Source organism: Pleurodeles waltl, chromosome 5 (assembly GCF_031143425.1).
Source record: "Pleurodeles waltl isolate 20211129_DDA chromosome 5, aPleWal1.hap1.20221129, whole genome shotgun sequence".
Lineage (NCBI taxonomy): Eukaryota > Metazoa > Chordata > Amphibia > Caudata > Salamandridae > Pleurodeles > Pleurodeles waltl.
Window position 1 is genome coordinate 1,866,585,069 of NC_090444.1, and position 22,905 is coordinate 1,866,607,973.

Sequence of the window (22,905 nt, forward strand, 5' to 3'; positions counted from 1 at the left end):
AGCCGTTCCGATGAACGCTCGATTGGTTCGTGATCTTAATCTCTCCTCCATGATTCCTAGTAACACCATGGAGGCGGAGAGTTGGAGTTTCGTTCCTATTGTCTTGTTTAGTTCGTTTAGCACTTTTTCCCAGTAGATCTGCAATGTCGGACAAGACCAGACCATATGGAAGAAGTCTGCGTGTTCCATGTCGCAGCGGGGGCAGCGGCTGTTCGGCCATATTCCCGCCTGTGAAAGCCTTTTGGGCGCCAAGTATGCTTTGTGTAGGTAGTGAAATTGTATGGTACGTAGTTTTGCTGATATGGCTAGGGTTTTTGGGGCTTCTAAAGCTTCTGCTCATTCCGAGTCCTCTAAAGCTCCGGTCCAGGTCTCCCACCCCGTCCTCATCGAGCTTGCGTCTCCTGGTGTATTGTTAATCAACATTCTATATAGTTGTGATATCCCTTTCCCTCCCATGTTTCCCATTAAAGTTTTGGCTTCAAGGGGGTTAAATTCCGGTAGTGGGTTTTTGGGGAGCTGCGTTCCTATGGCATGTCTGAGTTGAAGGTATTTAAAAAATTGTGTTCGGGATAGTTGGAACTCTGTCTGTAGTTCCTGAAAGGATTTAAGTGTTTCTCCCTTCCATATGTCTCCCACCAGTGAAATCCCTAGTTTATCCCATTCTGTAAATCCCTCCAGTGTGGCGGTGGCATTCATCCATTTCCCTCTCCATAGCGGGGTCTGTAGGGTGATTACTGCATTCCATTGGGTGTGTCTCAGTGCAGCCCGCCATGCCAGGGGGGTGGTTCTGGTTGTTTCGCCCATACATTGGGGAAGAGGTGTACCGTACAGCGCATCCAAGATGCGCGGGAAGCTTAGGGTGTTTAATTCCATTTGGTATGCCAGGTCTGACCACCCTCCGTTGAACCAGTCATGTATTGTGATAAGATTTGTGTCGCCAAATAGTATAGGTACGGGTCAGACATCCCCAGGCCTCCCTCGTGCGTTCCCTTCTTGCAGTGTTTTGTGGCTACCTGGTGTCTGTTCCCGCCCCAAAGGAATTGTAGTGTCGCTGTTTCTAGAGTTCGAAACCATGAACGTGGGATGGGGAGGGGGAAGTTCTGAAAGGCATATGTTAGTCTGGGTAGAATCATCATTTTATATAAGGCTGTCCGCCCCATTATGTTTAATGGTAGTGTCTGCCATTTTTGTAGGTCTGTCTTGACTCGTGTTAACAGCGAGTCTACGTTCTTTGCCCAGGTTAGTTCCGGTAGAAGGGTTACCCAGACACCCAGGTATTTAAAGCTCAGTCTGCGGAGGGGAATTGTGTCCTGCCAGTCAAAGCAGTCTCGAGTATGTGCCAGAGGGACCAAAGCCGATTTGGCTGGGTTCATCTTCAGGCCTGAGGCTGTTGCAAAGCTCTTAAGGAGTTGGAGACTGCGTGGGCCAGATGTGCTTGGGGTACCCATATAAAGTAATACATCATCTGCGTATAGAGCTATTTTGTCTTCTGTGGCGTGTTTCCATTTCCAGCCACAATATTCTGGGTCTGTTCGGAACATCTGGGCCAGGGGTTCTATAGTTAGGGCAAAGAGAAGGGGGGATAGCGGACATCCTTGTCTTGTTCCCCTTCTGACTTCAAAGAGTGATGATAGGGTTCCATTGATTTGTACTCGGGCCGAGGGGTCCGCATATAACGCTCGGGTTAGTTGACAGAATCTTGGTCTCAATCCCGCCCTCTGTAACACCATGAATAGGAAGTTCCAGTCTACGGAGTCAAAAGCCTTCTCAAAGTCAATAAAGAGCAGCGCTAAGTCTCGGGTAGTTTATGTCTTTCATCGAGGGCCACATGGAGGCGGCGAATACAGTGACGGGTGCTGCGGGCTGTCATAAACCCACATTGGTCTGCGTGGATCAGTTGCGTTAGTACTCTTTTGAGACGTGTTGCGAGTATGTTGGCTAGGATCTTGACCTCGCAGTTGATCAATGAGATCGGTCTATAGTCTGCACAGTGTGGTGATGGAGGGTTAGATTTGGGAATCACTACTATGGTGGCCTCATCTAGCCCTCTCGGGAAACGCCCCTGTTGTTCTACTTCTGTGAAAAGGGCCATTAGATGTGGCAACAGCTCCTTCTTGTATTTCTTGTAGTATTCTGCTGGGAAGCCATCAGGGCCTGGGGTTTTTCCAGCTCTCAGTCCTGAGATGGCATTGCTTATCTCTTCTTCTTGCAAAGGTTCATCTAAGATCTGCGTTTCTGGAGGGGGCAGACTGGGCAGGGGGATTGTGTCTAGTAGTCTACGGCCATGGGCTGGGTCGATGGAGTCTGAGGCCTTATACAATGTTTTGTAATATCGGGCAAAGGCCTCTGCTATATCTTGGCGTTTCTCGACTTTGCCCTTTTCTCCATCCCATATTTCGGAAATAATGGCTGAGGCTCTGTGATGGGAGATCAGCCAGTGTAGTAATTTCCCTGTTTTGTCCCCCCATCCATATATTCTGGCTGTGCTTGCTCGCCAGAGAGCTTTTGCTGCTTCTAGGGACAGATCTCTGATTTCCTCTCGTATCAGGGACAGCTGTCTTGCGCCCCTTCCGTTGGGGTTCTCTTCTTGCGTTAGTTCTAGCTCTGCTGCTTGTTTCTCTAATGACTCAATATTTTGAGTTTTTTGACGTTCTATCTTTCTTATCAGGCCTCTGACTGACCCTCTCAGGACAGCCTTGCCTGCCGCCCATAAAATGCCAGGTGAGGACACCGATCTCTCGTTCAGGCCAAAATATTCATTTTGTGCCTCTTGTAGCTGTTCTACGAATTCTTCGTCTTGTAGGTACCAAGCATTTAATCTCCACATGGGTCGGTTTGCCCGTCGGGCCTGACCCAGAGCTATGCGTATTGGTGCGTGGTCAGATATGCCTCTTGCCAGTATTAAAATATGTGATGTGGCACCGCAGTCTGCACTGGGTAGTAGTATCAAGTCTATTCGGGATTGCGAGCCGTGCGCTGCTGAGGTGTGAGTGTATTGTCTGTGTCGTGGGTGTCTCAATCGCCAGATGTCACTGAGTCCCATTGCTGTCATCCAGTTCGTAAAGCTCGTCGCCATTTCCCATCTGTGAGCGGTTATTGGGCCTTCCACGTCTAATTTAGGGTTTGGGACTGCGTTAAAGTCGCCTCCCAAAACAGTCAGTCCTGAGGGTAGGTCTAGGAGGATTTGTGTTAGTTCCTTAATAGTTCCTCGTTGTAAGGTTGGGGGAATATATGTACTAATTATGTTGATTGTCATTCCCTCTATTGTCCCAGTAATGGCCACGAATCGGCCTTGTTTGTCCTTCCAGGTCTGTATCACCTTCAGGGGGAAGGAACAGTGTAAAAGGATCGCTACTCCTCTCGAACCCCTCATGAACCCGGCGTGATATACTCTATCAAATCCCCGTCTCGATAGGAAGGGGCAGTGTTCTCCGGCTAGGTGTGTTTCTTGCAAGAGAAGTATCTCGGGTTTGTGTGTATGTGCGAAAGTGAACACTGCTGTGCGTTTAATCTTATCTAGCAGCCCGTTTACATTCCACGAGATGGCCTGTGTTGGGTGCATCAGGGTTTGATTGTGAGATTGTCTTGGCTCTGCCTTGCGGGCGTGGTTGTTTTAGATACAGGGTGCCTCCCTCCCCGGTCTCCCCACGTGTCTTCGAGAGCTGTTTTACCTTTTCCCCATTTGTTTGTTGGTTGTCCTGTGTTTCTGCCATTTTTAAAATCAACAAGTTTGTCAACGTGACAATGAACAGTGTCTTACCCTTTGCTACTACGTGTAGCGTTTGAATCCCCCCAACTCCCTCCCCACCCCATACTTCCCCCCAGAAGCATCTGTCGCCATGCCCCCGGACCATCGCGCCTTGAACCCAGTGAGATGGTTTTTCAAACTAAACTAAACTAAACTAAACTAACTAGCTGGTTGATCAGTGGTGGACCCCTCCATAGTGTCGGATCAGTGCATTGAAGGCGTTTGCTGGTGTTATTTGTCGGCAGTATTAGTATTTTGATTTGCTCGCCTTTCTCCCTCTCCTCTCTCTCCCCTTTTAAAGACCCCTCTCAGGCCCCTTGTTATATAGTCGGGCTGCAGGATAGGTCCGTGGTTCCCGGCGAGTCGGCCCCGGCCCGGGGCGGGCTCTGTTGTTTCGAGTCTCTTCCATCTTCTTTTCCATTAGCTGTCTGTGGTGATCTGTGGCCTCTCGGGCTAGTAGGCGTGAGAGCCGCCGTCGTCGACGGGGAGTGCGAGCGGGAACTCCGTCCCCCTCTGCGTCTTCTCGACCTCGTGCGGTGTCCCTTAGTGATTGTACATTTTGGCCGATGGTTTAGTTTGTTTCCGTTCAGTGCCCAATCAGTTTGTTCTCCAGTCTGTCTGAGTGGCAACTCTTCTGTTAGCCATGTCCATGCTGCGGTTGGCTGTTCGAAGAAGTGTGTTCTGTTGCCATAGACTACCCTCAGTTTCGCAGGGAATAGTAGTCTGTATTGGATGTTCATTGTTCTTAGTTTTTGCTTGACTTCTAGAAAGGAGCGTCTCTTTGTTGTACATCTCGTGTGTAGTCAGGGAAGAGGAGGATTTTATCTCCATTGCAGAGGATATCTCTTCTGTTGCGTGCTTCCTGTAGGATCATGTCTCTGTCTTTAAAATTGAAGAGGCGGAGAATTACCGGTCTTGGCGGGGATCCTGGTGGAGGTCTCATCTGAAGGGCTCTGTGTGCCCGCTCAATAGCGAACCACGGGGTAATTCGGAATCCAGGAGCGAAACCATTCCTCCAGATACTCGGTAAGAGACGCTGTGGCTGTGTCTTCTGGGAGCCCAACCAGTCTGAGGTTGTTCCGCCTTGATCTGTTTTCAGCATCTTCTGCCCTTCGGTGCAGCTCTGCCGTTCGAGATATGAGTGCGGACACTTGTGTTTTAAGGGTCTTTACCTCGTCCTCCACCGTGGATATTCTGGTCTCTGCCTCTGTGATGCGGGCTGTGGCATTGCGTAGGTCTTGGCGCACTAGAGTCACTTCTTCCCTGATCTCCCCAACTCTGGCCTCCACTGCGGCCTGGGACGTGTGGATGGCCTGAAGGATTGTTTCTAGGTCTCTGGAGGTTGGTGCTTGATTGTCTCTTTCGCCCGGGGTATGGGCCTCTGTTCGGGGCCCCGTTGCGTTTGTGGCATATTGTTCTATCTTTGTCTGGGCTGTCGATTGTCTTGATGTTTTATCTTTGCCCATGGTTTTGTTACGTTTTTGGCCAGGATCAGAAGCCGCCCTTGTTTAAGTTCTTGTTGCCTCTGTATATCTGGTTATGGCGGTTTTTTACTTTGATCTCCCTGGTTTCACACGCAGTGGGAGGTTGATCGATCTTTTATGACTGGTGGTTGGCTCTGTGTCCCTTCTTCCTCGTGGCCTCAGATTGTAGTGCATGAGCTGTAGATACAAGAGCCCGAGGGGCAACCCCGGTGTTGTGCGTTTTCTTCCCCTCTTCTTTCCGGGGGGAGAGGAGGATGAGGGCCCGATGATGGCAGAAGCAGTGAGGGGGCGAAGGATTGTTTATTCAGAAGAGAGGGGGCTTTTCCGTCAAGAGTGTCAGTGCTCCTCCCCGGGTTTCAGTCACAATGGAGACCCCCCGGCCCAATACCTCTGTTTGTGGTCGTCTCGGTGATGGAACTCTTCCCTCCGATCCACCGCCGCGATCTGGGCTGATCTCCACGTCCCGGCCCTGGGCCTCGGCTTTCTGGCCGGGGAGGGGGGGATACAGGAGAGAAGACGGGGGATACGCCGGCCGCCCCCCCCCCCCGGATCTGCTGCAGCGGGTTCCACTTTTTCCCGGGGCTTTCGCGCCTCCGGCGCTCCCGGCTTTTCTTCGTGGCCGGACGCGGGTCGCAAACCCTCAGGTCCGCTCGGGCCATCTTGCGCTCGCGGCCCGGGCTGCTCTCTCCCCCGCCGCGCGCGCCGACTCTGGGCCTCGTCCTCTGCGTTGGGGAGATGGGGGTTAGGAGGCAGTGGGCCAGAGGCGGCCTCGGCCCCTCTCCCCGGGTCTGTCCCGGTGGGTCTCGCCCCCGTCCGAGGCCTCCGATGTTCCCGGCTGCTCCCCGCGGCCGCGACTCCGTGAGTCTGCCTGAGCCTCTGGATCGGACTAGGGCCTCGCTTTTTTTTTCTCCCGTCTCGGGGCAGGAGGTCTTGGTGTCCCCTCGACGGGAGGGAGACGTCCAGGGGAGGAGGATTCCGGGTGGATTCAAGGCAGATGACGGAGGGGTCCGGAGCACTATGAAAGTGCGTCCGCCATCTTGACGCCTTGGCCACGCCCCCCGAATCTGTGATTTATATGTGTTTTCACAAGTCAGTTATGCTCTCCTGTGGTAACAACACCTCTGCACCGTCATAATAAGTATGTGAATCTCTGTTTATACACCATGATCTGCTTCACAGCTAGAGAAGACTGATCATAACTCCTTCAGTTTTACAACTTCACTAGCTCCTGCAGTCAGTGTGCAGAAAACAAATCCCATAGTGACTGAAAAGGCAAAACTCAAGAGACCGTACTTTACTTTAAACAAAACCTACATGTCCAGAGGTGTCTGCAGGAATCTCAGGTCATCCATCAAAAGGCTTTTCTGGCTGCGTGAAAACCACCTCTGAACCTCAGCCTCTCAAGCGTCTACATCCCATCCCAGCTACACCACTCCCAGGCTTGCATCCTCCTTCCCCAAGTGTGGTGTATCCATGTACCTACAGAACCATGAAAACCACCCCTGAACCTCAGCCTCTCAAGCATCTACATCCCATCGCAGCTAGGCAGCCACACCACTCCCAGGCTTGCATCCTCCTTCCCCAAGTGTGGTGTTTTCATGTACCTACAGAACCATGAAAACCACCCCTGAACCTCAGCCTCTCAAGCGTCTACATCCCATGCCAACTAGGCAGCCACAGCACTCCCAGGCTTGCATCCTCCTTCCCCAAGTGTGGTGTATCCATGTACCTACAGAACCATGAAAACCACCCCTGAACCTCAGCCTCTCAAGCGTCTACATCCCATGCCAGCTAGGCAGCCACACCACTCCCAGGCTTGCATCCTCCTTGCCGAAGTGTGGTGTATCCATGTACCTACAGAACCATGAAAACCACCCCTGAACCTCAGCCTCTCAAGCGTCTACATCCCATGCCAGCTAGGCAGCCACACCACTCCCAGGCTTGCATCCTCCTTCCCGAAGTGTGGTGTATCCATGTACCTACAGAACCATGAAAACCACCGCTGAACCTCAGCCTCTCAAGCGTCTACATCCCACGCCAGCTACACCACTCCCAGGCTTGCATCCTCCTTCCCCAAGTGTGGTGTATCCATGTACCAACAGAACCATGAAAACCAGCCTGCAAGCATTCTGTACCAGTGGCCATTACTTATAAGTCACTGTGCTGCACTTACCGACCACAGACGCTAACATAAATACCTACAGTAAAATAAAGTGAATAAAACAATGACTTTTATGAAACATGACCTGGAGCTCGACACACGTCAAACTCCATGGTCTGAGAGACGCTGGAAAAGCCTAACAAGGGATACCTGTAGCGTCCCTAGGGAAAGGAGATGTCCAAGGGTCCTGTGGTGGGTATGGCTGGCCAGCCATGACCTTAGAGGTGGACTAAGAAAGAGCAAACGTCTGGGTTATGGAAAGCTTGCTGTCCATTGTGGACATGGTGCAAACTCTCAAATTCTTATAAGTTAGATGTTCCTAACTTTGCAGCACATCGCACGCTGGTCTTCGGTAGTCAGCCCTACACATATTGTGGAAGAATGAAACTGCAAGCACTAGATGTTAGAAATCCTAACTCAAATAGAATTTGACACAAGCTCCATAACTCCTATATGAATTCCCCTACGGACCTTCAATAAAAATGAAACCAATTTCAACCTCTTGATGGTTTTATAACTTTCAACAAAGGCATCTGGGTGTAGCACTACCACTTTTTCACCACACCCACAGGTACAATGGTGTGAGTAAACTATTTCTTGCCATTTTGGGTCTGTTGTAAGGTTGAAGACACTAGAGCTTCCATATGCCTGTGTGACCACCAGAAGATCTAGCAGATTCAAAGATGACTGCCACGGTGATGGCTGTTCCCTCACCAGACTTTTCTAAATATACTCTGCAGCATGGTGGCACTATCTCCACCACATGTGGGTACTTGGATGGTATCCCCAAAGTGACAGTACCCACTATACAAATGGTCCCAACATGATGGGAGATTTCTCTAAGCACGTCAGGGACACTCAAGTGTTGGTCTGAGAAGGAAAGTCAAGCAAACATAGATATCCTCCTCTGTGCTGATGTGCAGAGTGCTCAATGGACATGCGAAAAGCAACTGCTGATGCCTGCACCAAAGATGCTGAATGGTGGACCCAACGGGAGAGCCAGTACAAGCTGCAGCGCTCTTAGCAGCGTGGAATGATGAAGAGACAGATGCTTCTACCATAGCTTTTTGGAGTAAGTTACCACCTTACTCCAAAAAATGTCAAAGTGTAAACAGAGACTGGAGCTCAGAATGCTTTCTGAACTTTTCACTGGCCTACATATTCTCAAACACCTAAGCACAGCATCATCTAAACGCAGATCAGCAGTGCGGGCGCTTCCAGCACGGAGGTTACGGCACACTCAGATCTTGGCCAGGTTTACTCCTGTCCCTTGATGAGCCCACATGTCCTCGTGACATCAGATGTGATGTGTTCGTCAGCAGGTATTACCAAACTCTTGACAAGCAGCAAAACAAACAGTGGGTGTAGGTCAAAGGTTAGCAGACCAACAGGAAGGAAAGCCCAAGCAAGACTATCAAGGGGGTGCAACAGTCATGTTTGAGGGGATACACTGCTGATGGTGGCCTGACAGTGACCTTGGTGCTTCAATGATCAATATATCCTACACCTTCGAGCAGGATTAGAGTCAATGCCTAGCATCCAATAGTGGTTGAAGGTTGCAGGATCCGCTTAGGTGAATCCTGATTAAGACACCAACATTGTTTAAGTCGTGAGTCAGGAAAGTGCACTAAGTAACAGAGAACTAATTCTCACTGACTGAATTCGCAACCATCTTCACGATTGCATTCCGCAATGTCTAAAACAACAAAGAAACATGGAAGGGCCTGAAGCTACAGATACAGATGTTGAATTTGTTAGTCAAACAAGGGCCTAAACCAACAATAGGCACACAACACTATGGGCTGCAACGAGAGACACGAGGATTTACAATGACCTTCCATGAGACAGAGACCAGCAACTATACCAACATGTCATATGACACCAGTCAAGGTCGACTTTAATCTTTACTGAAAAACACCATAAAGTCCACGATAATATCCCAAGAGGCACAAGTCAAGGAGTAGGACAACTTCACCAAGAGATACAAAAAGGGTAACCACAGTTTAACAAGGAAAACACCAGAAAATCTATCACAGACATCCTAGAAGACTAACAGCAACGAGTACAAAACAGTCCATGAGACACATCAAAATCTATCAAACTCTCATCAGAGAGAACCCAAAGCCTAAAATATTATACCATTAGACACACCAGGGATTAGAAACACATTCCATGAGACATTCTGCGCTAGCATCTCAGGAGAGATGCACAGATGGGAACTGTATGATTGATCAGACACGAGTTACATTTCTAATATAATTCTGTGACTAAATCTGTTGATTACATCCCAGCCAAGGCGCAACTGAGGGCTAAGAGACAACCCAAGTAAGGTCAACCATAGCATCCAGGTAGAGAAGACACAGAGGCGGGCCATAAGATACAGTGAGACACAACACTGCGGTGCACCATAACATCTAGTGAGAGACAACACATTGTAAACCGTGACACCCAATGACAGCATACCAAGGTCAACCACAGAATCCAGAAAGAAAACCGCGGTGAAGCATATGTCCAGTAAGAGAGAAGACCGGTGCAAACCATAACACCCAGTGAGAGAGAGAAAACACAAAAGAGAAACATAACATCCAGGTACACAAAACACAATAATGAACCATGACATCAAGCTAGAGAGATTACAGTCCCATAAGATACAACACAGTGGTGAAAAACAACAGCCAGTGAAAAACAACACAAAGTCAAAGCGAGAATTGCGTTCCAGGAGGTCCATATCAGGCGTTCTGTAGCACTCCATTAGACACACCATGGTCTAGTGTAACATCCGACGAGAGAGACACCATAGTCTCCTATACATCCCACGAGACACATCATGGTCTCCTATACATCCCACGAGACACATCATGGTCTTCTATACATCCCACGAGGCACACATCAAGGGAAACAATGCATGCCCATTCAAGACACACAAACACATCAAGGCATAAAATATTGCCAATCGCTAGTCATATCAAAGCTTTTTTTTACATTTGGTGAGAAACAACACAAGATCTACATGTACTGAGGGACAGAATAAGGTCTACAAGATCATCTAACCCGACACATATGAAGATCAAGAATACTATCCTAATGAGGAGAATTCACTGATGAAGATAAGCTTCTAAAAGACAAACACTCACTGACCCACACAAAAGGCTTCAATAAAATCATGAAAAAATACATGTTGTAGACACCATACAATATAGAGCTACAACACACACTCAACCACCCACACAAAGGGCTACGATACATTCCAAAAAAAGACACATCACAGACACTATACACTATAACACCATAATGTTGTCACACACGCCACCCATACAAAGGGCAACAATAATTTCCAAAGAAAGACACATCATGGTTTTTTATGTCACATATGATGTATTGCAAAACCCTGTAAAGTTTCCACACACACATACTCACTCAACCAACCAGAGGTCTGCAAGAATATCCAAATAAAGATACATGGACATTTAATATGATTCGATGAGAGAACTGCAGATAATTTCAAGACACTATAAAGTTACCACACACACACAAATTCAAAGCTCTATTACATATCATGAAAGACTTATCATGGTCTTATGATAAAATTACACAACGTACACCAAGGTGTACATAAAACACAAACTTCTTTAAAACACGGGTTAAGTTACTGTTAACATTTCAAGTCACACTGTCCAAAATCAACAATGAAATCCCATTAGAGGACTGAAATATTGTCCTGAGTAAGTTACACGAAGGTCTGCGGCATTATCAAATGAGGTACACAGTTTTCTATAAAAAGAGCCAAATTAAAATAAGCAAAGATCAACAATAAAATCCAAAGGGGCTGTACCAAGGACTATCATAAAACTACAGACAACTATTGAAAGCTCTTAAAAAATATTTAACATCCCATGGGGAATATACAGGTTCAGGACACTTCATGAAAGACGTCTCAGTTTCCTTTGATGAGGAACGAACCAACTGAAGAATAACATCTCATGCAAGAAACACCGCTCTTTGATAATGCGCCAAAGCCCTCAGCAGCAGCATCCATTGATCCCGCTGACCTGTGTGTCTGAGGCATCCTGCGAAGGTCAGAGGTTCTGAATGCACAGACTCTTACTGGTCGTGTACTCACTGGGTCTGCAACTCATTACCTGCTCCGGTCACAGCACAGTCCAACTGTGCTGGACCCAGGTGCCTAGAACTATCACTATCTGATCATTTAAACGAAGAATCTTGCGCTAAATAACTGCGGCTTGAAGCACTATTTCATGGTGCAATAACTGGCTCAAGAGGGACGGTAGAGTATTCACTTACAAAGGCCCAAGCCAGTGCTGGTGGTTCCTGTACAAAACGGCACTCATCCTATTCTGCTCGCCAAGAGTACAATTTCCTACACTTTCTAAGGTGTAAGATTCCACCCCACACTCAGTTAACAAGGGTGTCCATTTACCACGCTCCGGCCCATCTCCAGCCCTCTATGATGAAGGCATAGATGTCATCCATTCCATCAAGGTTAGGAGAGCCATGGATCATCAACACTAATGGACTCTGCTCTCCAGCACAAGTGACTCACAGGTTTCAACTTAAACAGAAGTTTTAGAGTAACAGTGTCAGAACTACGGTGAATTTAAATTTAAGCACAGGTCATAGAGTCCCAACTGGGCTTCATTAGAAAAGTGACTGAGCATGGGCCTTGTTGGGTATGACATCTATATGAAGCACCAAGGACCCTGATGTTTTCTAAATAAAAAAAATGAGCAACAAATAAACTTCACTGAATGAAGAAATAAAACAGCAGAATAGAGCCTGTGGGTGCCGCATGCAATAACACATGCAATTAACTCTTCTAAGAGCAGCCACAACCTCAAATGCTCGCTGTCTGCAATGAGCAGAAGCCTGTGGAAATAAACCCTGAGAAGGAGACCACCACACTCACAGACGCCACACTAAGGGTATACAGGGATCCAAGAGCCGCAGGCCAGCTGGGTTTACAAGTTTACTTCATTCTTAAAATCATGAGTGGTGGATCATTAACTGGGAAACAATTGTGGCAGATCAAGGGGCACTTGGAGGAACATGTCAGAAAGCTCAAAGAGAGATCACGCTGGGAAGTCTCTTGATCAGTTCTTGTTGTAGAAAGCCTGATTCTCTCCCAAGGCCAAACCCAAGTAAGGAGGTGGACAACCTACAAGTAAACTGTTAGCAGGCCTTGGATGAGGGAATCTGTGACTGTGGGGGTCTCCTCCCCTGAACTAGCTTCCTTCTTGACAAATCTATTTGGACGAATCGTTCTTGATGGTGGATCTGTACTTACCCCGCTCCACTCCACGTTGCCAATACTCACTTCCTCGCTCCCGACAGGGCCAGGCTCGTACTTCACAGTGCTTGCGAAGCTGTCGCGGCTTCGCCTCTTCTCGGAGGCCTCCCCCTCCTTCAGCAACTCAACCACCTTTGTCTGGTTGATGGGATCCGTGCCCTGTGGAATAAATAAAGAATATGAATGCTAGGACGTCAACAGAGGGCATGAGCTTGCCTGCCATTTCCTGCGCGTAGATGTCCTGCTTCTATGTCAAACAGAAGCCCCTGCACCACCTCTGCGTCCTAAGAGGTTCGCTTTGCATTTTATGAACCCCAGTGGCCTTGATGGATCTTTATGAGAGCACAAGCGATTACATATGTGCAGTGAAGTGAGATACAATCACGGTATCTAGCTTTCTAAGTAGGGCCAGGATTGTTGGCTTCTGTGAAGTGATTCTGGAATGGAATCTGTAAGAAGTGTTCCCTCGCGTCACTGTGGTGCTAACTTGAAATATGACCTTTGCTCTGTAGTAATCCATATGTGGTTATGTGTTTCTTAGAGCACTTTTTACAAATAATATATTTTATTGGACCATATTGTTTTCATCAATCATGGCATAAATATGCTTTGTGATTTCACAGGGGATAATGTACAGTTTTTCTTTTTACCAAAAGCTTAGAAACTGAAATTTCATAGTACAACACACTTTTCAGAATGGATGCGACTTACTGTGCTCTAGGAGGCAGCAAGGGAAGGCAGGAGAAAAGAGAAGAAGGAAGGTGAGAGCAGCAATATTAATGGCATATAAGCACTGGCACTGAACCCCACGCTAGGGGCACAGAAGGCCTGGCAGCTGCAGTAGGTATTGCCTAGGGCAGCGATGGGAGACAAGGTCATCACCCCCGCTGCACCGCCCTACTACAGCACAAACCATCTCCACAACAGTTGCTTTGCTGAGAAGGAGCAGACAACATGCTTGTGTCATTGTTTAGTTTTAAAAAAAGGCATACAATTACATTTTTCCTTGTACTTAACCAAGATTGCTAAAATAATTTGTGGTTCATAAAGAGTTAAGTTTGTAAATTTGAAAATAACTATGAAAAGGGTTTCCTCACTAGTCCAATGGAGGGAGATCACCTGTCATTTATCCTCCAGATGTAAACATTAGTTATCTTCAGTAAGGATATATCTGGATGATACATAACGTTCCTCAGGATCCGCTCTTTTAGAACAGACATCAGACAAGTCCAGATAAAGCTTTGCCAGCAGTAGCTCTCCAGCACAGCTAGAGGGCGCCATGTGGCTGCGACTCCGCCCACTGGACAGAAGTCCAGGGAGACAATCTCCCAGGGTTTGTTCCACACTTCAGAGAGGAGAGAGGAGACCAGACAGCGGCAATAACAGCACCAAACACGCTTACATGCCTTTGAACATATGATATACAGCACTCACTCACTAGGGGGGGGAGGCAGGACGATTATGGGCCTCATTACGAGTTTGGCGGAGGGGATTACTCCATCACAAACGTGACGGATATCCCGTCCGCTGTATCACAAGTTCCATTATATCCTATGGAACTTGTAATACGGCCGACAGGATAAACACAAACAAGTCAACCCTGGTTCAAGGACCTCCAGTCCCTGCTCTGGCGCGAAACTGACCACTCCCCTGTCCATCACCACCCTAGGGGTGGTGCTCCCAGCTCCTCCAGAGGGTCCCTGGGCTCTGCCATCTTGATTCCAAGGTTGGCAGGGAACTCTGGGAGCATCTGAGAGGCCAGGCCAGGCAGGTGACGTCAGAGCCCCCAGGACTACTTAGGGTCTCTTTCCTGGATGGGTCCTCAAATTCGGCTTGCAAGATTCCAGCAGGGCTCCTCTGCAACCTCTGCTTCGACTTCTGGCCTCCGGAACCGTGACTGGACCCTCCAGGAACCTACAAGCTGCAAATGCATGAGGAAGACTCTTCTGCAACATTGTATCCAGAATTCCTGACAGCTTTGCAACATTTCCCACGGCTGTGCATCCTCTGAAGACTGCGATTCTTCAGCCTGCACAAGAAGAAGAAGAAGGTATCTCCTTTCGGGTGAATGCATCACTTCCCTACATCCGCAGGTACCTGGCTGCATAGACGACTGGCTCCAAGGATCTTCCCTCATCCTGAGTGACATGGATCCTGCATCACGGGTGGTGGGTGGGAGAGTTCCTCCTTGGTCCTCTCTACCAGCTGATGCACTTTAGCGGTGGTAAGTTCTTTCCACTCCACACAAGACAGCACCCCTGTGCACAGCGTCCTTTGCAGCTGCCATGGCTTGTTTGCTTCACCTCCACTTCCTCCTGCAACTCCTGGGCCTCTGAATGGTTCTCTGGCGATGTGGAAGCAACCTCTGTGGTGCTGCGTGGGCTGCTTCAGCAACTTGTGTGTCCCTGTCCTGTGGGACTCTTGGGGGTGCTGCCTCTGCGTCTCTGGGCCTTCTGTGACGCTGAGGGTCCCCTGTGACCCCTCCTCCTGGGTAGAGTCCTCCTGGGCCTTGCGGGTCCCCGGCAGCACCTCTCTCTCCAACCGCACATATGCCTTTGCCAAAGCTTGTTGGTGGAAATCCTTCACCGACACCCGTCTGCAATCCAGCTTCCAGCGTGGGACACCTTTTGTACTCATCAGGAACTCTTCTCCCGCTTCGGTGCTGCAGTGCTGACCTGTCTTCCTTCTTCATCAACCAACTCCAAAAGGTACCTCTGGGTGGGTAGTATCTCCTACTCCCCCTGGACTCCACAGACACTTCTGGACTTGGTCCCCCTCTCCACAGGTCTCCAGCTTCGGTAATCCACTGCTGGTTCCTTGCAGGCTGTTCGGGGTGTCTTCTTTTTATCCTTTGGGGTGGTTTGGGGGAAATCCAGTGTTTTACTCCTGCATTCCTGGTACTTACCTGTGTGGTTTCCTAGTACTCCCAGCTCTCTCTACGTGATTTACTTACCTAGGTGGGGGCCCTGTGTTCACATTCCACTTTCTTAGTATATGGTTTGGGCTCCCCTTGGGCTACTATTGCTTATTGCTATTTTACACTGTTTTCCTACCTTTTTATGCCTCTTACTGTTTATTAGTGTGTGTATGTATGTACCCACCACCCGGGGTGCAGGATCCATATTTATATATAGTGTATTTACTTACCTCTTATTGGAGGGTTGCCTCTAGTATTTTCTGATACTGTGCTCCAAAAATAAAGTACCTTATTTTTGTACACTTGAGTATTTTCCTTTGTTTATGTAAGTGCTGTGTGCCTACAGTGGTATTGCATGAGGTTTGCATGTCTCCTAGATAAGCCTTGGCTGCTCATCCACAGCTACCTCTAGAGAGCCCGGCTTCTAGACACTACCTACACTTCACTGAGAGGGGATACTGGACATGGTATAGGGCAGTGGTTCCCAAACTGTGCGCCACGGCGCCCAGGTGCGCCATCAAAACAAGACAGGGGCGCCATGAGCTGCATCATTACCGATAGCAGTGACCTAATTCTGTAGCTGCATATTAGAACTTAGATAATCCCCTCCATTAAAAAAAGTCAGAAGCCGTTTTCCTTGTTTAGAGTGCACAGCTCGTGATTGTGGAATTTCGAGTGAGAAATTGAAATACAGCAAGGAAGGGCCTTGAAGTTTAATCCTCAAACACCATCTAGTGGTAGTAATTATAGTACACACTAGTTCTATTCACAAAAACCTGCAGGCTCAAGTTTATTAAGATTTCACACAATGTGAATAAACTTCAAATTTTGCTGTGCATTGTTGCATTAAAGAGAAAACAGAGTGCAGCACCATTTATGCAAAACTTTGCATGCTGCTGGTGTCACTCCCAGATCTAGCACACAAATAGGCTGCTTTGTGCGACGCACAGTCAAACACCAGAGTGCAGAGGAGAGCATATGCTGTCTAGCATAGGATTAGTACTGGAGACATTCCCCTCAGTACAGATTTCTAAGCATAGTTGATATTGTTTCTGACTTAACCAATTATATATTTTTTTAATTAAACAACTGTTAGATTTTTATGTTGTTACATCTATGATTATAATACCTTCATTGGCTTTATCCCAATTATTTTCAGCGTGAAAAATGTAAGTACTCCTGAGGCCCGGCTCACATCCCCCCACCGGCCCCCCCCCCAAAAAAAATTGCATAATGGGGAGCCGCGGCCAATAGCCAATAGGTCAAGGGAGGCGCAGGTCAAAAAAGTTTGGGAACCACTGGTATAGGGTGTAAGTACCATAGGTACCCACCACTCACCAGGCCAGCTTCCTACATTCCTGAATTCCACATACTCCAACTACTACCCTATTGGGGTAACTTACTGTACTTACCTCTGGTATTTCTATCTGTTCCAGGCCCCAGCTAACTACCATACTGGCCTAGGTTGGGGTCACTGTTTCACATTTCACGTTTTTAGTATATGGTTTGGCACTCCCATAGGGCCCTGTGTATTCTTTATGCTATTTCTGATAGTTATTTTGTGTATATATTATGTGTAGATATCTCCAAAGGGAGATATACCAATGCCAGTTTAGTAATAGTGCTGTATTAAAGTATCCTTTATTTTTGCAACACTTGTGTGGTTCTTTCTTGTGAGTGACTTAATGTCTGACTACTGTGGTACTGCAAGAGCTTTACATTCCTCCTGGATAAGATTTAGCTGCTCGCCTCAGGTACCCCTACAGAGCATCTGCTATCTGACACCTATTCACTATCACTAAGGGTTGCCTGGACTAAGTATAGGGTGCCACACCATAGACATGCACCATAAACGGACAGCTGTCAGTGGCCTCTACTGGATGTTAGCCTTTGTGGCTTCACTGCCCTTGGCAGGTGGTCCAGCCCCGGCCAAATAGCAAACAGGCCCCCTGACCCTGTTAGTCATGGTGGGGTTACTCCACTTGTGGATAACCTCTTGGGGTAAGCTAGGGGTGACCGACCCAAACTAAAATAGAAGTAGCCGAGGTGAACACATCTCATCCTCACAAAGGAGAGAAAACTAGGGTAGAGACTACTGGCTGGCATCCTGGAGCTGTTGCAGGGAGTCACCTTCCCAAAGGAAGTGACCTGTACAGTAAGATGTAAGGCCCTACAACCAAGTTGCCTTCTTATCTACTTGGCCTGCCAGACTAGGAAGACTTCCCCAGATATGGCTTGGTCTCTTAGGCTGTTGGCTGGGGGCAGGCGGGGGCTATGTAGTAAGCTGGGTTCTAGTTGTAGTACCCCCACTTATTTTTTCCCTGGTGTCACTGTGTTTAGATGTAATTCACTGGGATCCTGCTAACCAGGACCCCAGTGACTGTGCTCTCTACTTTAAATTTGGTTGCTGGTAAACATTTCCCCCCCCACAATTGGCATACTGGTGCACCCATATAAGTCCCTCATGTATGGTACTTAGGTACCCAGGGCACTGGTACACCAGGGGTCTCCCATGGGCTGCAGCATGTATTGTGCCATCCATGGGAGCCCAGGCAAACTTTGTCTGCAGGCATCCCATTCCAGCCTGCGTGAAATGGTGCATGCACCCTTTCACCTCCAAACCTGGTCACTGCACATAGGCATTATAAGTCACCCCTCTAATAGGCCAATCAGCCCAAGGGCTGGGTGCATGTCCCTAAGTGTGAAGGTACCCCTGCATCAGCAGGGTGTCCCTACAGATCCCAGGCCAATTCATGGATTCTGTAAGTGCGGGAAAGCCATCTTAAGGTATATACTGGACACTGGTCAACACGAGTGGCCCTCCTACATAATGGCTTCTTCAAACCTAGGCATGTTTGGTATCAAGCATGTTGGAATCATATAACTACACCGATTCCAGTGATACCATGTACTCTGGAGGTTCCTTAGAGGATCCCTCAGTTCTGCCTGTGCAGCCTTACGGGCTATTATGTGCACATATGATGCAAAAAACGTAATGGACACAAACGTTCCCTTATTATCCACCTGCAAAAAAACCTACAAAAGGTTTTTCCAAAACAGCCAGTCATTGCTTAGCGCAGAGCTCCCAATTTACGATTGCTTATTGTGAGAGCTGAACTTAAGCAAACTGTAACAAATGCAGGAGTTCAGGGCTGCGATTCTAAAGGATGCATCACATGTGAATACCTTTTAAAAACATCATCAGTTACTAGGGCTATTAGAAGAAAGACCTATGGAATAAGACAGCATCTTACATGTCGATCAACATGCATTATATATGAGATTCAGTGCCAAAGATGCAAACAACAATATGTAGCCAAATAGTGAATGATCTCGGTGCACAATTCAGGAACAATGCATTTAATTACTGGAGCACAAAAATGTTTAATAGAATAATAAAAACCACAACTTTCTTTTTTAAGTCAAATTTTCTCCCTAGAAACAGTTTAGGACTTGGGTTTGTCATTGTTAGCTAATATGCTGATTTACGCTGGACCTGTTTGTGTATCCTTCTAGAGAAAGAGTGGTGTATGCAACTATCGCTCCACCATCCCTCTCGGTCCGTCTTCAGCCTCCTTCCACCGTCTCACTCAGCGACCCCACTCATCCTGTCTACTTCCACCATCTTGGTCAAACACTCCAGGCACCCTCTCTACTTCTATTATCTGCTCACTCCACCAACTTGTACAGGCGGACAGACACTCACTTGCATCTTACTCAGACACCCCATAGATACTGTGTACATTCTCCTTCCAAAATCTCGGTCCGACACGACACTCTTTCATTCGATCGACATCTCAGTTTACCCTTTTGGCCAGACACCCGACTTCACGTCCACTTCCACTATATTGATCCAGTAATCTCCCTCATTAAAAACCATTCCCCCATCTCACTAGGGCAGCCTCTCATTTGTCTGCTTCCACCATCTTGGTCAGACATCCCCAGTTATCCTGTCCCCTTCTGCCTTTTGTTGTACTCCTCCTCTTTCCATTCGTTCACACATATTACTTCCACTGTCACCTAGAGATGGCCTGCCACAGCTCCCTAGAGACCAGGGCTGACACGCGTACAGTGAAACGTCTGATATCGCGACAGTATCCCCATGCTTCTCCCACCGTATATTCCAGAGCCTCCCGTACCTGCCGCCGCGATCGAATGGCGCACTCTTCCAGTGTCTCTGCGGCTTCGTTTTTGCCCTGACGTCGATAGAGTGCGCCCAGGTTCCGCAGCGTGGTGTTCACTGTTGGGCTGTGGAGAGCAGGAGGCAGGGTGAGAAACAGCTCACGCAGAAAGGCAGAGCACAAGACCTCATAAAAACAAACAACTGCAAATACTGGGAATAAATAATATTTAGTATCTTCCAAAGGAGAGTAATACTGAACCCCAGCAGCATACCTTCAGCAACAAAACACAAATTCCTAAGTAAAGCAGTCAAAGGAGCACAGAAAAACATTCTTTCAAGCAATCCGAGAATCAAGTAATGCATGGAATACACTGTGCAAAATATTTCACAAATTAAGAGAAGCAGCAGAACGCGCTCATTGCGCGACTCATGGCAGATGAACGTAGGTCACATCTCCAACCATCTTTAACCAGAAAACAAACAGGCTCATCACAAGCAGCAGTCTGCAGCAAGCTACATAACCTCTTCTTATGGGGTGAGCTGTGCAGGACCCTCATATACAGGAACAGGAATCCTCATTAATTGCTCATGTCTGCAAGGCACAAAGGTGGGGGACTGTACAAATGTAGGACAGAGCAGAATGCTAGCAGTGAGAGGGGCTTCTGTAACAGACAGGAAAGCATGGCATACACTGGTAGGGTGCATTCCTAGAGACTGTTCTGTCATAAGCCAGTAAGGGTGAACTTTATACCTAAATGCAAGCCTCAGACGCACCATCATGTTAGGAGCCTTCATGGTGTGTTAACTGAAGCACTCACTGACTTAGGGGGCCAGGGAGGCTTTAAATGAAGGTTGAACTAAAATGCGAAAGAGTGAGCGGGTATCATGCCCTTGGGAAATAAGTTACTTACTTGTAACTTTGGTTCTCGAGCATTGGTATCTTTCATAGATTCACATGCTTGAATCCTTCGCTGTCGTCACAGTGGGAACCCCTGGTACATAACCAACGGCAGAACATATGTAGCATTCCTTTACATTGACCCCAATGCAACCTTATCTGCACATGAATCTATAAAAGATAGCAATGCGGAGAACCAGAGTTACAAGGACGTAACGTATTTCCTTCTGCAGCACTGGATCTTTTATAGATTCACATGCTTGAATCCTTTGCTGTCGTCAGAATGGGAACCCCCGGTACATAACCAACAGCAGTACATACATAAGCATTCATTGACCCCAATGCAACCTTATCTGCATGTGAATCTATAAAAGATAGCAATGCGGAGAACCAGAGTTACAAGGACGTAACGTATTTCCTTCTGCAGCAATGGATCTTTCATAGATTCACAGGCTTGAATACCAGATCATAGCAGTACATAACTCACAACTTGTGGGTGGTGGGAATGATGCTTAACTTATGCAAACAGATTCCCGAGAACTGCTTGACCCATTGCTGCCTCTTTCCTCACTTGGAAGTCCACACAATAACTCTTAACAAAAGGATGTGTTGTTTTCCATGTTGCTGCTTTGCAAATATCCTCCAAAGATGACCCTGCAAAGAAAGCTGCTGCTCTTGTCAGTGCCCTTGTTGAATGTGCTCGTACTTTCCGAGTCAGTGCTCATCAATGAAGGAGACGTAACTACGCATGCTCCGATCCATCTCCAATCGTCTGTCTGGACACCGCTGTTTCTCCTGCCCCCAAACCACAAGCAGCAAACAACTGACTGCTTATGGAATCTTCTTAGTAGCTTGTAAATAATGTTCTAGGCATCAATGTCCAACGAATGCAACGCCCTTTGCGCTGCTGTTACTGGCTTTGCAAATAATGTTGGCCATGTGATCTTCTGTCTTACATGAAAAGCGGTCGCCACTTCCAGTATAAATTTCTCATTTGTCATCATTGTCACTTTATCTTCGTGAACATTAAATACGGCTCTTTGCATCTTAATGCCTGCAATTCACCAACTCTCCTTGCGGATGTTATGGCCAACAAACAATAGTATGCCACGTCAAATACTTCCATGTTGTTTTGTGAACTGGCTCAAACGTGCCTTCATCAAACCTTCCAACACTATTCCATTCCCATGCAGGCGCCAGCTTCTGAACTGGGGGAAATACTCTGAAAAGCCCTTTCAAAAATGAATTAACTATATTTTGCGACAATAAAGACATTCTGTCAGGCCTCCATAGATATACTGAAATCGCCGCCAGGAGCAGTTTTATTGACCCAAAAAGTAATCCAGATTTTGCCAAATGTAAACAAAACTATGGTAAAGACTCATGCAGCTCCATACATATTTGATCCTATCCTTGTTCACGCGCTCATAGCACAAATTGTCGCCATTTGATAAGTTTTAGCTGTTGCATGAGCCCTTGCCTTCTTTAATACCTCCCTAAAGTCTTCAGCTGTATTCAAATGGCCAAACTCCAAGTCCTGACGAGCCATGCCATCAGGTGTCGCGACCTCGGCCTGTGATGAAACACCTGCCCCCTGTTCTTGGTAAGTAACTGTGCAACCGGTTTGTATTCTGGCCTGACCACACACAATTCCAACAGGTCTGCATACTAATGTGGACATGGCCATGCGGGTGCTACTAAAACTCCCTGCAACTCTCTCCTCATCTTGCACAATACCACTGAAATCCAAGGGACTGGAGGAAACGCAGAAAGAAAATTTCCTTCCTAATCTATTGAAAACGCAGTGCCTTGCACTCCGGGGCAAAACCATCTGCTCGCACGTGTCTTGCATTTCCAGTTCTGATCCATGGCAAACATATCCAACTCTGGAATTCCCCCACCTTTGAAATATTCTGCCCATTTGCCCTATCTCCCACTTCTGAATATCTATATGTTGTCAGCTCACTCGATCTGCCTGGTCGTTGTCCACTCCTGGAATATCTTCAGCCTTCAACAACACCTCATTCGCGCCCATCCCCATACTCTTGGAGCTTCTTTCAAAAGAATAAACAATCTTGTGCCTGCTTGTTTCCGTATCTAGTACACTGTGGAGATATTGTCTGTTCTTATTACTTGGCATTTTCTTCCTGAGCTCTGAAAGGCTTTTAATGCCAGCCACACAGCCCTTACCTCTAATACATAATCTCTTTTCCTCTTTTGTCCATACACCCTGAACAACCTTCTTGTCTAGATGTGCTCCTCGACCTAT

General features: G+C 47.4%; 1 protein-coding gene across 3 annotated transcripts in view; it reads right to left on the minus strand.

Annotated features, from left to right (window-relative positions):
* The window catches only part of KLC4 (kinesin light chain 4), a 364,418-nt gene that overhangs the window by 98,153 nt on the left and 243,360 nt on the right, over positions 1-22,905 (minus strand). For 2 of the 3 annotated variants that reach the window (XM_069236408.1, XM_069236409.1), the window contains exons 12-13: positions 19,755-19,863; positions 12,696-12,857 (exon numbers count right to left, since the gene is read on the minus strand). In XM_069236408.1, the coding sequence (XP_069092509.1) occupies positions 12,696-12,857; positions 19,755-19,863 (271 nt within the window). The remainder of the gene's footprint in view (positions 1-12,695; positions 12,858-19,754; positions 19,864-22,905) is intronic. The other variant, XM_069236411.1, reaches the window with a different exon arrangement.